Genomic DNA, 16,429 nt, shown 5'->3' with positions numbered 1-16,429 from the left:
AAGAGCTGCGGTCTGAAGGTCATCGTAAAATTACAATTAATTAAGAACAGAAATGATTTAACACATCTTTCCAGTGGTTACTGAGCCTGAATCCATCTTCTCGGTTGAAATTGTCTCTGTGCTTGTATATGTGAATGGCCTCATGAACGAATCTCTCATGGTAGCCAGTTGGTTTGCAAAGAACCTCCGTCTTGGAGAAGTCAATGTCATGTGAGCCCACTGAATTGTAACAGTGATCTGCCACGGCAGAGGAGTTCGTCTTACCGTGTTTCAAGTCTGCTTTATGTTCGCGGATGCGATCCGAGATATGTCTTTTGGTTTCTCCAATGTAGCTACTACCACAGAGGCACTTTAGTTTGTAAACGCCCGGGTACTGTATGTCTGGAAGAGCATCTTTTACAGATGGAACTAAATCACGGATTTTGTGTACTGTGTTGAATCGGACCTGGATCTTGTGTTTATTCAGGATTTTGGAGATCTTTTTAGTGACCCCTGCAATGTAGGGTAAGGTGATGGTTTTGAGTGGCTCCACAAGAGGATCCTTCTTCATGACTGGAGTGATGGCTTTGCGGATTGTGTAGTCGGAGTAGCCATTAGCCCTGAGAGCCTGGTGTACGTGTTTGAGTTCACTGGTAATGTGTTCCTGGTCGGAAATGCATTGGGCTCTATGGTATAGAGTCTTGATGAGGCAGTTCTTCTGGGATGGATGGTGGTGGGAATCCGGTTTCAAGTAAGCACTAGCAAATCACCCAGTTATTTCCATGCTAAATTCGCCTAGTTATTTCAATGCTAAATTCTCCTGTTTTGATTTGTACTAAGTGCCTCGGTGAATGTGTATGCTCTGACTTCAACGTAACTATTTCTGTAGCAGTTACAAGCGAATGCCTTAATTTAGCTATTTCAATGCTAAATTCTATGCTAATTCCTTTTAACAATGGGTGCCTCTGCGGATGTGTATGCTTTAACTTTTAACATAGCTATTTCTGTGACCAGTCACAAGCTAATCATTCAGCCTTTTCAATGCTAAATTTTATGCTAATTCCTTCGTCAAGGCTCTTTGTTCCTCTCACACAGCTTAAAAGCCGTGATCTGAACGTGGCTCTCTCACTCCAGCGCTGTCGTACCAGACAGTCTCGCTCCCTTCACCTGATGAAGGCCGCTTGTGTTGTGGCCGAAACGTCGTGAGAATATTATTGTTATTTTATTTTATCAATTTATTATTTTATTCTCATTCTACGTGACTTTACCGAAAGAACCAAAGAAGACAGCGAGTTGAGTTGATGCCAAAGAGCTCCATTTTGGTCTCATCTGACCACAACACTTTCACCCAGTTGTCCTCTGAATCATTCAGATGTTCATTGGCAGGGAAAAAAGTATTTGATCCCCTGCTGATTTTGTACGTTTGCCCACTGACAAAGAAATGATCAGTCTATATTTTTAATGGTAGGTTTATTTGAACAGTGAGAGACAGAATAACAACAAAAAAATCCAGAAAAATGCATGTCAAAAATGTTATAAATTGATTTGCATTTTAATGAGGGAAATAAGTATTTGACCCCCTCTCAATCAGAAAGATTTCTGGTTCCCAGGTGTCTTTTATACAGGTAACGAGCCGAGGTTAGGAGCACACTCTTAAAGGGAGTGCTCCTAATCTCAGCTTGTTACCTGTATAAAAGACACCTGTCCACAGAAGCAATCAATCAGATTCCAAACTCTCCACCATGGCCAAGACCAAAGAGCTCTCCAAGGATGTCAGGGACAAGATTGTAGACCTACACGAGGCTGGAATGGGCTACAAGACCATTGCCAAGCAGCTTCGTGAGAAGGTGACAACAGTTGGTGCGATTATTCGCAAATGTAAGAAACACAAAAGAACTGTCAATCTCCCTTGGCCTGGGGCTCCATGCAATATCTCACCTCGTGGAGTTGCAATGATCATGAGAACGGTGAGGAATCAGCCCAGAACTACACGGGATGATCTTGTCAATGATCTCAAGTCAGCTGGGACCATAGTCACCAAGAAAATTGGTCTTGGCCATGGTGGAGAGTTTGGAATCTTATTGATTGATTGCTTCTGTGGACAGGTGTCTTTTATACAGGTAGCAAGCTGAGATTAGGAGCACTCCCTTTAAGAGTGTGAGATTAGGAGCACTCCCTTTAAGAGTGTGAGATTAGGAGCACTCCCTTTAAGAGTGTGCTACTAATCTTTGCTCGTTACCTGTATAAAAGACACCTGGAAGCCAGAAATCTTTCTGATTGAGAGGGGGTCAAATACTTATTTCCCTCATTAAAATGCAAATCAATTTATAACATTTTTGACATGCGTTTTTCTGGATTTTTTTGTTGTTATTCTGTCTCTCACTGTTCAAATAAACCTACCATTAAAATTATAGACTGATCATTTCTTTGTCAGTGGGCAAACGTACAAAATCAGCAGGGGATCGAATACTTTTTTCCCTCATTGTATGTGAGGAGTCTGTGGGTCGCAACAGCACGTACGGCTGGAAGTAGGACATTCCAGACTAAGAGGGTTCATAATGGCCTTGTCAACGAGACTGAACCAGCCAGCACAACTCACTGCCAATAACACATCACGTAATTCACCCTTAAGCAATTGTTCAATCAATTAATTGAATCACTACAATTAAAATCAAAGAATATTCCAGAACAAACACTTCACACTCTCCTCCGTCAGCCACCTGCATCCACAATAGAAACGCATCAGTCCAGCAGTGGATAAAACCTGGTGTGGGAGGTATGGGGGGGCGGCTTACACTTGCGGTGGACAGCAGGGGGGTGGCTGCATGCAGTAGCCATCGCAGATCACGCGGTAGAACTTGTCATCGACTGCCATGCGCCAGGGTAAGGGGCCTCTCCTACACCCACACACATCACACACCGAACGGTACACACGTCACACCAAGGAGCACGCACGTCACACACCGAGCAGGTTGCACAGGTCTCCTTTATCAAGACAAACGTGGAGCAGATTACAACTACAACTCTTCTACGCCTGTCACAATGCCCCCCTCCCCCCCCCCAAGTTTATGGGGGGGCGCAGGCCTCACTCCCCCCTTCGCGTCAGCCCCCCCTAATAAATGGTCCGGTTGCATTGTGAATGCACTGTAACGGGCTCGTGATTTACTCAATAAAATTCAATGTTAAATAAATAAAAACGATCCCAAGACATTATTTAAAATAAAGTATGGCCATCGTGTGTCAGCATCACAGGCGAAAATTGGCATGTAAAAAAAAAACTTCACTGCGACTCACTCAATTGGGATTGCTCGCAGCAAACAGCACTTGACCTGCTTGCAGGTTAGGTGCTGAATAACCGTGTGTCACACAGAGAACAGTTGCCACTGAGGGTGCCCTTTTCAAATGCTTGAGATGAGATGTGATTATCGCGTGTAAATGTGCACACTAAAATAAAAAAAAATCATAATTATAAGCAAACTATTATCGTTTCAGGTGTCAGGGTGGTGCAGCGGTGATCTTTGACCCTCGCAACAAGAAGGGCCTTGGTTAATTATCCGACTGGCACTTTGCGGAGTTTTCTACGTTCTCCCCTTTGTTCTGTATGGGTTATCCAGTTTGCTCACGTAGCTTGAAAACACACAATCACAATGTAACTGGGTATTGGCCAAGCATCCCAATGCTAAAGTTACCTGCAAATTACTTCACTGGGATGACACTCGGCAGCAGAGCTGGATGATGGCATTGCTGGGGCCCTATGCCATTGTCAAGCTTAAGAGGCCCCTTCTATGAATGCCTGTATATTTTTGTCAGCAGAATGAAAATAACTGCTTTGGAGAGTCATTTTTTCTCACCGTTCTTTATTTTTTAAACAATTATGTTAAAACTTCGAAACTTCGTGTCCATTTCTTGTTTCGTATTTGGAGCCCTCCCACCTCTCTTAATGCGAGGCCCTAAGCTGTAAGTGTAGCCGATGTGAGCTCGCCTGTGATGAATCACACGTATAATTGTGCACTCTTATTTTCTCTGGGTAGCCAGGATAATTTATTATTTAAGTGAATGCAATGGTGATCAGGGGATTGGACCCAGAGCCCCACGTACACAGTAGAGTACATGGGAACGCCCACAATACAGATTTGAGCTGACCTCCGGATTGAGAAATTGACTGGTGGTGTTGTGACGTAGAGGGTGTTTCTGATCGCTATTGCGACCGTCCTGTCCCGATGGTAGGAGAGAGGACAGGGTGGACCGGCTGCATGAGCTTACTCTCCGGCACTGCACAGCACAACATCGCCTCCCTACTGCAAAAAACTCGGCAGGACCCTCCTGAAAATAAAAGTCTTCGGAATCAGTGAGGCCTGTCCTTGGGAGGACAGGGGTTGTCTTGGTCGTCACAAGCGAACATTTGTTTCTCCACATTAATTTGTATCCCCGGGTTACCATCAGGGCTAGGCTCTGCAAGCTTAGCTTCTGAGATCTGATGAGACTGGTAGCCGTTTTTCAAAAGGTAATTTCGGCATCTGGAGCCCAAGCACGCAACAACTTTATGCAATTAAAAATAATAGTGTAAGCTAAGACTAAAATCGTCTGTTGTGTATTTTGAACGTCTTTTGCACCCTACGTAGGTGTCGTAGCCTGGCTCCTGCCCCCCCGGCCTGTGGGTCCTGGTGCAGTTGTACTGCCTGCACACTCGATAGCTACGCCACCACAACCACAGTATATACGTTAATTGTGACTACTTTAATAATAGGGTTTTTCCCTTTTTTTCTGGCAACAAAACTGAAACCTTTTACAAGGAATCATGTGTGCATTAACCACAATACTTGTGGTCAAAATGCAAACAAAAAACACACTATGATAATATATGCATTGTCCTTGAGACTGATTGGTCCACACCAGGGACGGCTTTCTTTTGAGCCTCGACCCAATTGGTGCGAGACCAGAGGACGCCAAAAGACGTACGCACATATTGCAAATATTATCAGTGTGTTTTTGTTTGCATTTTCACCACAAGTATTGTGGTTAATGCACACATGATTCCTTGTTAAAGGTTTCAGTTTTGTTGCCAGAAAAAAGGGGAAAAACCTTATTATATTTTGGTACTGGCAAAGGAGGTTTAATGATGGTTGTGACTACTTTGTTAACAAAATGAATGGTCTATTTCCACCTCCAAAATGTAACGTTAAATAACAATTAGGTACATTGGCCCTTTGTTGGAAAAAAACCCAGTCCAGAAATTGCCCTGCTTGAACATATGTTACTGAAAAACATTGGTTTCAGAAGATTCATGGGCTCATAGTCCTACATTTTAAATTGTTTATTCGTGGTATTGAAACTCTTGTACAGTAAAACCTTGGATTGCGAGCATAATTCGTTCCAGAAACGTGTTTGTAATCCAAAGCACTCGTATATCAAAGCACTCGTATATCAGTTGTGATCACGTGACGCTCGGCAGTACAAAGCTGCTCGTATTGCAAGACCCTCGCTCGTTTATCAAATTAATATTTATTCAAAATTTTGCTCGTCTTGTAAAACACTCGCAGACCAAGTTACTCGCAATCCAATGTTTTACTGTATATGCTGCTCTCTAACAGCACTTGGCCCAGCGGTCTGTTAAGGCTATACGGGGGATCTTTTTTGTCTGCGTCCAGGTGTTGATCCAGGGGCTGCAGCATTTAAACCGCGCGATGCACGACGACATCGTGTGCGTGGAGATGTTCCCCGAGGAGCGCTGGGTTGCCCCCTCCTCGCTGGTCCTGCACGATGAGGTCGTCGCAGGGGACGTTGCAGAAGAGAATGAGGAGGATGTGGTGAGTGGAGCGTCAACACTGCCGAACCAAAATCAAACCCAGACACCTGCAGTGTGCGTGTCTCTCTCCCCGTGGTGGCATGGATTTTTCTCCAGGTCCTCCGGCTTTTCCCTCCACAGTTACAATCTGACATGCACCTAGAGTATTTGGCTGCTATCAATTTCAAATGTGATAAGATACTTCATTGAACGATCATTTGTGGCCAGGTCACTTAAAAAGAGCTATATAGCTCTCAGGGTCCTTACCTGGTAAAGTTATTTAGTTTATAGTTTTTAAATAGTTTTAATATAGTTTAAACAAAGAATAACAACAAAGACTCAACCACTTCAAGAGAGACCTTAAACATAATGAACACCGTGTGACCAGACAACAATCCACATTAGAGATGCTGTTAGCTTGATTTTGCATTTATTAAATGACTTTACATTACATTACTTCAAAATCAAGTCAGGAGTGCTAATCATTTCGTACTATTTTTGTATGTACGTAGGGGTTATTTGACCATACTTCGGTGCGGGTTGGTGAAGGGGGGGGGGGGCATAGATCAGGAGCATAGAAGTACAGGACAACAGTTAATTTTGCTGTACTGCGCTCTGCTGCCTGCCATTTTGGCGCAGAGCCTATACCACCTGTTATGCATATCCAGGCTCAACACGGCGTCGCTTCCACGGTCTGAGCTCCTTTTTAATGTTTATTTTAATTAACTTAATTAGAACTCAAGAGATCAGGACACGTATCATTTGCGAGAGTGACCTGGGTCACAGGGTGGCCTCTATATCGAAAACTAATTTCTTTAGAACTGCTTTTTGTATTTAGATTGTAGTCCTTGCCACGCACCTCTTTTTAGCATGGTTGGCTGTGTACGGTGCGAAATAAGTTCTACATGCATACATACCACAGTGACAAAATGCAAAACATAATAAAGTACAGCAATGAAGTTAATTGAAATTGGCACAAAAACAACCGTGGTTTATGAAAAGTCGACAATATTTCACAAACATAAACAAGTGTTAGATATTAAATCGCATGTAGTGCAAGTTGGCTTGGACAGATTATTTATATACTGATCATTGCACAGTTATACTTATAAAAACGTTATGTAAACATTAAACACATATAGGGTGACTGATGTGCTAAGCAGGTAAGAGAAAATGTCAATCACAATTGCAAATGAAATCATAAAGAATCGAGAGATTAAGCATCAAATTGTGAATTAGATGGGAGGGTAACCTTTGTTGTAGATAATATTGGTCGCAAAAGCCTACGCTTTTTTTTTAAACGTGTGGTATCTGATGGGCATGTTCCGGTTGATTCTATCAATCGGCAGAACTGTTTTAACTTATCAATATTTACGGAGGACTCCTCACTGTGATCTTTTGTCATTTTAACAAAGCGTCAGTCTCATTATTGACATTGATGAGACACAGCATGAAACCACATCCACAGGTTAAGCGCTATTGTTTTGGATTGCTCCTTCCCCTTCAAGCCAAATTGTATTGTGTTACGCAGTGAGTTGGTAAAAAAATAGTTATTTCATTATTTCAGTGTGTGAGAGAGACGCTACTGTGGTGAGTGCTCATTTGAGTTTGCGTTGTCATCTCCCGGTGCTATCCCAGCTGCTGCTGCTGCTGTCGTCGCTCTTGCTTAGATTACGCAACACGATGTTTGTCCTTTGTTTTGGTCTCCAGCTGAAAGCCGAAAGTGGGAAGATGCGTCGGCCCACTGGCAAAGTGGTCGGCATCATCAAGCGGAACTCGAGGCCGCTGTGCGGCATGCTCATGCCCAGCCCAATCAAGGAGGTGGGCTGATCTGCATGTGTGTGTGTGTACGTGTGGGGAGCGGTGATGTAGCGGTTAGCGCGCTGCGCTACGAATCCTGGGACCCGAGTTGGATTATATTTATCGCTCATAACCAATTAACAGCGGCAAATGTCTGAACCTGTCTTGGGCCCTTCCCTAGGTCGACTCGGCCATAAATGAGTATCTGATGTGGCATGTAAACATCAGCGCTGTGGAGACAAAGGCGGTCGGGCATGGTGCTGGCCGTACCCACCCCGTCGTTTGCCGTACCAGCTTGAATAGGTGTGTGCTGACGGCACTCGCCCAAACAATTTGTTGAATGCCTTACTGGGGGCTCTTTGTGCGTGTTGCAGGCCACCCGCCACCTGTTCACGCCCGCGGACCGCCGCATGCCACGAGTGCGGGTGGAGACAAGACAAGCAGCGTCCCTGCAGGCCCACCGCATCGTGGTGGCCATCGATGGCTGGCTGCGACACTCCCGCTACCCCAACGTACGACTGCACCGTGACGCCCCACACGCCGTGACACCTCACCCGTCCGTCCCGTGGTCGGCATCGTCGGGCTCATCCTTCTGTCACTTGACGCACGGCCACGCGGCTCTGTATGCAATACAGCCGTCGAACCCAAAACACGAACGGTGACACGGTGAATTGGAAGTCAGGGTGGATGAGCTGGCACCACTGTGATTTATTTGTTTGAAAGCATGGCAAACTCACCTGTGATTCAACCTAGGTTATTAAGGTGTTGTAAGTTGATAGTCTCAGCCCAGTCACCAATAACTGCACCAAAAACGATGTTAAATTTGGTCGTGCACTTCGATTGTTTAATTTCCTTCTCTGAGAAAACTATTGCTTTTGACTGCCATGTGATGAACATTACTTTGATTGGCAGAGTGGTTAGAAAAGCACTGCCCCCCTACAATTTGGACCGCATTTCCCTTCAATGGATCTTAGAAGTAGCTCTGTTATGTCTGCTCCTGTGGGTCGTCCTTGACCACGAAGGGTGGTATAGATTGCTTGTCTTGTGTGATACCATTAACACAATGTGAAAAAAAATTGGTGAAAAGCTAAATATATTGTTAAGATGTATTCTTTGGGTTGTATCTTTGTTTAAACAGATGCCGGTTAATATTCTACATAATGTTCGTTAGGTATAAGGTTGGCATTGTGGTTGTAATTTTCATACCTATTTGCCACTGCACAACCGAGCGGCACCATGGCTGGCACGGTTTAGTAGGCTGCAGGTTGTTTATCCACTGCAAAAGCAGATCCATGCCATGGACGGTCAATGCTTTGAACAAGTCTAGGCACATGCAGATGACGCTGTGGTGCCACGTCCCCGTGGTGTATCGACTGCCGTCACACAATTAACGTGTCGCTAGCCCCGCCCCTGGCCCTGCTCGGCCCCCGGATAGATTTGGATGCCTTGTGGGGCCAGCATATCACGGTTTGGTTCTGGTTCGACACGGCAAAAAGCCAGTGGGTGACCACAGACACCTCGAGAGCTCTGCGCTGTCTGGGTTCCAATGTACCAGTGGAAAAGGGATACCGGTGACGATTGGCCACATATGTGCATATGCATGTTGAACTTCTTCCGTACCATACGTAGACAACCGTGCTAATCGTCGGTGTGCTTGTGCAGGGCCATTTTGTGCGCTCTCTGGGCGAATGTGGGGATAAGGAGACGGAGACAGAGGTGCTGCTGCTGGAGCACGACGTGCCACACCAGCCCTTCAGCCAGGCCGTACTTGCATGCCTGCCCCCTCCCACGTTCAGCATCACAGCAGAGGTACGCATGAGACGTGTGACGATATGTCAATTCATCGATTGAGTTCAATTCTTACGCCTGCGGTGTGTTGGTGTGTTTGGTCGTGCATGTGAGAATCCTTTACTTCAATGTTCTTTATTACAAGGCCCACGGGCCACTGGTGGCCCCTGGGTGGCCTTTGGTGTGGCCCATGACGTGTGGCCCCCAACGTATAGGCCCCCGACAATAGACAAATGCAAAAACACCCCCGATCATCATCATCGTGCTGTCAAACCTCAATAGTTTCAAGATGTTTGGCCTGCGTAGAATACCTTCTAGAGGGCCTCTCTGGAGCTCTCCCTCCAGTCGAGGTCCTTCCGCTGCACTGGCATGAACGAGAAGCCACGGGGCTCTACACCTTTACCGCAGACCGTATATAGAAAAGCCGTCGACCTGAAAGAAAGTCGATGGCTCGGACACATCATCGTAAGAAGAGAGGAAATTCACATCGGAGGAAGGAAGGCGACGGACTTATGGAAGCACCAGGGCGGAGACCCGAGAGGCAGGTCTCGAGAGATGCGGATCAAAGTGGTGAGCCAGGATATAGAGGACTCTGCAGTAGCCGTGGAGATGGTCCAGTACAGAAATGAATGGAGCAAGGGGACTACAGACTTTTTTTCTATAACGCTGTACTTGCGTTCCTGAAGAACACCGAATTGTGGAAAATAGCATAATAAATAATATAGGGTAAAGCACAGTCCGCGATAACACGTGAGATGCGTACGCAGGCTTAACAAAGACTTCGTGTACGTGAGTAGCATCTAGAAGCATCCAGAAGCATTCCGCCTTGTGTGATGCTACACTGAGGCAACCGTACAACCGCTTATTCTGCCTCGCACAACGCAGTTCTGTTCACTCGATCGCCTTTTATCCTATTCGCATCCATGTTATGAAAAAAATGTGTTCCCTAATGCATTCATCGCATTATATCTAATTCACGATATGAAAACACGCAGAGTTATAGGAGAACGGACTGTACTTTCAAAATATTCAGTCGCCTTTTGGGAAAATATAACGCCATTAGAATGAAGTTGGTTTACCCATGTATGGCTCACCCTGTGTTTTGTTTGTTGTAAGGCAGCGTTTTGTTGAACCTGGTGCTGTGTGTGTCCCGTACAAGGACCAGGCTGGCAGGGAGGACCTCCGTGCGTTGTCCATCTGCAGTGTGGATCCTCCAGGCTGCACAGACATCGACGATGCCCTACACTGCAAACCGCTCGACAATGGGAACACCGAGGTATTCATTTGGTGGTGGTAATCATGGTCACGGTCGCGGTAATTCGTGCCTATTCCTTTCATGGTTTTGTCAATGCTAGCGGAGGTGACAAGTGGAGTTTAGTGGCACAATGATAAGTGCACTGCACATTCATCCTGTCAAGCTGGTTTAGATTCCCAGTCATGGCTAACACCGGTACAGAGTGATATCTAAAAAAACTGCCCAAGTTCTTCCCTTCACCACCTGCATTGACCATCGTAATAAAGCAAGGTCAAATGACAATCGCGACCCATTACGGCATGGAGAAGCCCTCATCCTGCAGTGGATTGACAAAGGGGTGGACAATATTCCTGTTATTAAGTTTCCAAACATTGTTGCCTTAGTGCCCGTATTCTTGGTCTCTGCTCGGCTCAGGACTGACTTCAACATGGCTCGGTTCTTGCTTGATCTGCTCTGTTGCCTCCAAAGAAGCATGAGTGGCTCAGCTGTGCCTTGGCTCAGGCTCAGCTCATGGAAATTCTGAGCGTGGCTGGGATCATGCAGAGACATACGAGGAGGCACAAGGGACACAGAGGCTCAGGGCTGGAACCATGCTTAGAGGCAGCTCGGGTTTTAAGCGTTGCTTTGATGTGGCTTATTGAAAATTAGAATCAGAATATTTATACTGGAGGAATCCGATGAGCTATAAAGCTATTTTTCACATGTCCAGTAGAGGCGGGTAAGAACATTACAACACCAACAGTACAAAAACATCATAGTAGTGCAAAGTACAAGAAAGATAAACAAATAACACAAACAAATACAATGAAACCATCCCCATCCTACCAGGCAAAGCCCACTGAGGTATTGATTTATTTTTGATTAGTGACCTGGCCACAAATGAATAGCTCAACAAAGTGGCCCATCATTTGGACATTTATAGCAGAAAAAATAATATAAATAATCTCAATGCATGTTGCGCGAGAGCCAAGCCTGAGCCAAGCCATGGCTAAGACCCCACTGGCCTAAGTGTCCACGTCACTGGCCGAATGCCTGGTTCACAATGAATGCACCAGATAGTAATGGATGTGCATTTCATTTCACATTATTGTGCTTTGGTTGGAGTGGCTATGGTGGAGGTTATGCATGCATGTGGAGTGAGCGACTTCCGACAGACGTCTAGTAGAAGGCGTCTTATTTATTAAGAGCACACAGGGCGATACACTTCGTAACGCGGCTACACCTAGGCTGTACAAACACGCAGCCCATCTCCGTCCTGCGTAGCTACGCTGGCTGGTTGACGAGCGTAGCGGCGGAGACAGAGCTGCTCTTGCAGAAGAACCAGCCACGTGGTCGAAGACGAAGAGATGACGACGGTAGCGACGCAACCAGGACCCAGACCCCACGCTAACAGCCCCGAAGTTCTGATTCGGTGCTCTTTATATCTGCCTGGAGTGGCCAAGCTCCACCTCTGGCCACGCCCCCTTTCTAGAACCTTCTAGGAATCTAGGCCCTTCGGGATGGTTCCCGGAGCTTCTCGACTGACTCCGCCGTTGACCTTTACCCCAGATACGCCCCTTCATAATGAGGCATTATGTAATGCAGCTATAACCTTAATTACCCTTACAGGCCGGCAGGTATCACCCTGTCATTACACATCCATGCATGTGAGGGTGGTGACGGTGTATTAATGTGTGTTCTAGGTTGGGGTACACATCGCCGATGTGGGCTACTTTATCCGGCCGGGGAATGCCTTGGATGAGGAGGCATCTCTGCGTGGTACCACAGTTTACCTGTGTGAGAAGGTGAGATGTGGATTTCTTCTTGCCACAATATCAAGTGTTTTACGACCCGCCGATTTCATCCTTTCATTCTTAACTTTACGACATGATGTAAAATATTACGATGTAACGATCATCGCGATACCAGTTTCCCCACAACTTTGTAATTGTATTTTACATTTTCACCACATTTTTTGTGTGCTTTTCAGTACTTCCCGTATGAATGACGATAACTTAAAAATGAATTAGAATTAAAAAATGTGCAACAACAATGCTAAATATCTCTCATGATGTTTTAAACGAGGTGATTTTTGTGGATTTATTATCATATGATGTACCGTGACATCATGAGCGGCAGGCTATCAGCGCAGTGGTAACACTCGTGCCTTGCAGCAAGGAGACGCTGGGTTTGATTACTCAACTCTTGTGCCTTTTCACTTGCAGTTTTGTTTGTTCCCCCCCCTGTTAGTGAATGGGTTTCCTCTGGATTAATTAGATTTCCTCTAAATAAAACCCATACAATCTTAACTGGCATTCGCGAAAACATCTCCTTGCTGAACAGTTACCTGCAGGTGACTTAATCATGTGTGGGTTTGCTTGCGAAACACTCGTTGAGTTGGTGCATATGTATTTGCCAGATTGTGTTTATTGACAGAGAAGTGGTTGCGTTTATCTGTTTGTGCGCCTGCAGAGGATTGATATGGTGCCAGAGTTATTGAGCTCAAACCTGTGTTCCTTGAGATCCAACGTCGATCGGTGAGATGCACCAACAACTGTGAACTCGCGAGTGCGCACATTGAAACCCATCCTCAGCAGCTAACGTGCGTTGTTGCCAGGTGCACATGTAATCCCATGATGCGTGGCACTGTTAAAGTGTTATTGTACAAATCCACACAAGCATGTGTACATACATAAGCAGCCAAACCAGGATGGCACAATGGTAACACGTGTCTCACAGCAAGAATTGCCTAGGATTGATGCCCGACTTGGTTGCCTTTCCATGTAGATTTTGTATGTTCTCCCCTATTTAGCATGGGTTGACTCCAGGTTATCAGGTTTCCTCTCATCGCTAACATAAACGTGTTATTATTACTATGATCCTTAACCAAGGGAAGCCTCACTGAATCTCATAACTTTGGGAGGGTACTGCAAAGCTTTTGTAGTCGAACAATGGTTGCTAGATATATATTCCAGTTGAGTAATTTGTAACAACCCAAACCGGTATTTGGGCAAACATCCCGCTGCTGACAGAATGACTCGACTACCAAAAACTTGGCAAGACCCTCCTGAAAAAGAGTCTCGAGACTTTGCGAGGCTTTCCTGAGTGAACACCCTGCACCACTCCAATGTCGACGACTCCGCCACTCGACGGTGAATGGCGACGGTGCATGTGCTGTGCGCGTGCAGGCTGGCATTCTCGTGCATATGGGAGATGACTCCAAAGGCTGAGATCGTGAGCACACGTTTTACCAAGAGCATCATCAATTCCAAGGTGATTTTTTCCCCCTCCCCCACAGACGTTCAGTTTTTGTAAAACTCTCGTTTGCTTTCACGTGTATTGTATCGGTGCCTTGCTATGTTAGTGCAGTTGAGGTTTCCGGATGGCTGAGAGGTCAGAGCGTTGAGCTTGCACCTCTGGGTTCACAAGTGGAGCGAGATGAACCGGGTTCACAAGTGGTAGTATGTATGTTGAACTTCTTTTGCACCGTACGTAGCCAACTGTGCTAATCGGAGGTGCGAGGTAGGACATGAAAGTAGTGAGTTGATGGTCTTTGTCCAGTCAACAATCACTGCACAAAACACAGGTTTTTTTTAGGTTAGATCGTGTAAATATGTAAATGTGTCATTAAACCCACCCCCACCCGACATAGCCAACTAATAAGGGTTGTCACGTAAACAGAACATGCCAATTCGTCACGAGTACAGCACACCGGTGTGTTGTACCAGTGACGAATTGGCCACGTTCTGTTAATGTGACAACCCTTACTAGTCGGCTGTGTCGGGTGGTGGCGGGTTTAACGACACATTTATGTATTTACACAATCTAACCCAAAAAACCTGTATTATGGATGATATTGGTCACGAAAGCCTACGTGTTAAACTCACTGCACAAAAGACCACCAAATTGCATTGCACTAAATTTGGTTAAATTCCAGCTTTGAGAATTCAAAAAATATCAATTTTGCTGTCTTTGGGTGAGCATAACCCTCAGTGGTCATCGGGAGCCACGTAGACATCTGTTGAGTTCTGGCTTGGGCTTGGATCAGGCGTGGGCATTGTGTAATTGCGAGGACCCCATGGTTCACCCGTGGTGTGTTCATCGTATCCCCGCAGGCGTCTCTGACGTACGCGGAGGCTCAGCTAATGATGGACGATGCCGGGCGGAAGGAGCCGGTCACCAGCAGCTTGCGTGGCCTCAACTCCCTGGCCAAGATCGTCAAGCAGAGGCGCATTCAAAACGAGTAACTCATTGTCAAGATCCTCATCCCCTCCACCGCCTCTGGAGCGCTGAGCAGTATTAATGGGTGCACCACATTTAGTCGATCGGCAGGTCGCCTGTGGCGCGGTAAAGTGTGGTTACTCCCGTGTCTTCTAAGACATCCGGCCAGCATGGAAGAGTAGGCTAAAATACATTGAGATGGACTGTAAAAGGGTGTATCTCTAGAGGGCCAACCTCTTATGGGAGCCCCCTTCTTCCAGCAGTGGCTTGAGCAAGCAATTGCAAGGCTGCACCTGTAGCTTTTTTTGACCCCATGATGCATGAGGCTTGGGTGAATATCATGCACAAACAAGTGTTACAGGATTCATATTCTTTGTTTTGTTTTCAGTAAAGTCACGTAGGTAAAACTATAAAATAAAATAACAACTAAATTAAATCACGACGTTTCGGGCGCAACACAAACGTCCTTCTTCAGGTGGGACAACCACAGCCAGAAACAATTGCTGAAGTGGGCAAAAAAGGGCTGTTGTAACAAGAGGCTATATAGGTAAGAGAGTGGGGGGGAGCAAGGGAGGAGAGATAGAGAGGGGGTGTGGGGTAGGGGAAGTGGGGTGCTGCTAGAGGGATTAAAGGGGCGAGCACGGCAAAATGCCGGGGGGGGGGGGGGAAGTGAGCGGGGCTGGGAGTGGGAGGCTGAAGAAGCTCGAGATGCGGAAATGAAGGCAACAATAAAGAAGTTAAGGTTTTACCTGGTTAATAACATCCTTCTAGATTGGAGTGTTACAGGCTGCTGCGGGGCTACATTGTGGGCAATAGAGGACAATGCAGTGACATAAATTGTTTTACTCTACTTAATGCTCCCATGTCTGTGCTCCCCCACCTTTGCCAACGCGTACTGACCACCACGGTTAAGTACGGTAAAACCACCCCACGACCCGCATGACATGTGGCGGCCCTCATCCAGCAGTGGATTGACTTAACGAGCTGTGCATGTTCATCTCAAATATCTGAGTTTGTGAAGTGTCTTATATTAAGATTCTGTGTTGTTTTGGCTGGACATGATAATCGCTCATGTCCCTTGTCCACCCGTAGGGCATTGACTCTGGCATCCCCTGAGGTCCGATTCCACATGGACAGCGAAACCCACGACCCGATCGACCTGCAGACCAAGGAACTCAAGTGAGTCTCGTCAACAAGACACCTCCCATGACTGCAATCCGACTGTTGTGCAGATCTCTCTATCAGAATCAAAATATATATTTCTACTGGAAGAATCCGATGAGCTATAAAGCTCTTTTTTCACAGATGTCCAGTTGGGGCAGGTCACAACGTTACAACAACAATCAATACAAGCACACGTTAGGATTGCAAAGTATTGGAAAGGTAAACAAATAACTTAAACAAATATACAAATAAAACTAAACTATTTTTATCTTACCAAGTAAAACCTTGACCACAAATGATAGCTGAACAAAGTGGCTTATCACGTGGGAAATTTATTATCAGCAAAATAATCGAAGATAAAGATTCTTGACCCTTGTGGTTGATGTGTTGTGGTGGCGGAAACTGGTGCGTGTACACAGGGAGACCAACTCGATGGTGGAGGAGTTCATGTTGCTCGC

At 45.8% G+C, this 16,429-nt stretch overlaps 1 protein-coding gene across 1 annotated transcript; it reads left to right on the top strand.

The window, feature by feature from the left end:
- The first annotated feature begins 13,037 nt into the window (after positions 1-13,037).
- LOC142906072 (exosome complex exonuclease RRP44-like) lies at positions 13,038-16,031 on the top strand. Its single transcript, XM_076053512.1, has 4 exons — positions 13,038-13,123; positions 13,775-13,859; positions 14,702-14,829; positions 15,900-16,031. The coding sequence occupies exons 1-4, from the start codon at positions 13,068-13,070 to the stop codon at positions 15,988-15,990; spliced, it is 360 nt and encodes a 119-aa protein (XP_075909627.1). The 5' UTR covers positions 13,038-13,067; the 3' UTR covers positions 15,991-16,031.
- The last annotated feature ends 398 nt before the right edge of the window (positions 16,032-16,429 follow it).

This window comes from Petromyzon marinus, chromosome 61, assembly GCF_048934315.1.
Source record: "Petromyzon marinus isolate PM22_M1 ecotype Great Lakes invasive population chromosome 61, UKy_Petmar_22M1.pri1.0, whole genome shotgun sequence".
Lineage (NCBI taxonomy): Eukaryota > Metazoa > Chordata > Hyperoartia > Petromyzontiformes > Petromyzontidae > Petromyzon > Petromyzon marinus.
Note: the sequence above shows the minus strand (reverse complement) of the source record. Positions and strands in the feature narration are given on the sequence as shown.

Coding starts and splice junctions, on each gene's coding strand:
- LOC142906072 (XM_076053512.1), top strand. CDS start 13,068: ATGGTGCCAGAGTTATTGAGCTCAAACCTGTGTTCCTTGAGATCCAAC. Junction 13,124..13,774: donor TTGAGATCCAACGTCGATCG/GTGAGATGCACC, acceptor GTGCGCGTGCAG/GCTGGCATTCTCGTGCATAT. Junction 14,830..15,899: donor CAGAGGCGCATTCAAAACGA/GTAACTCATTGT, acceptor GTCCACCCGTAG/GGCATTGACTCTGGCATCCC.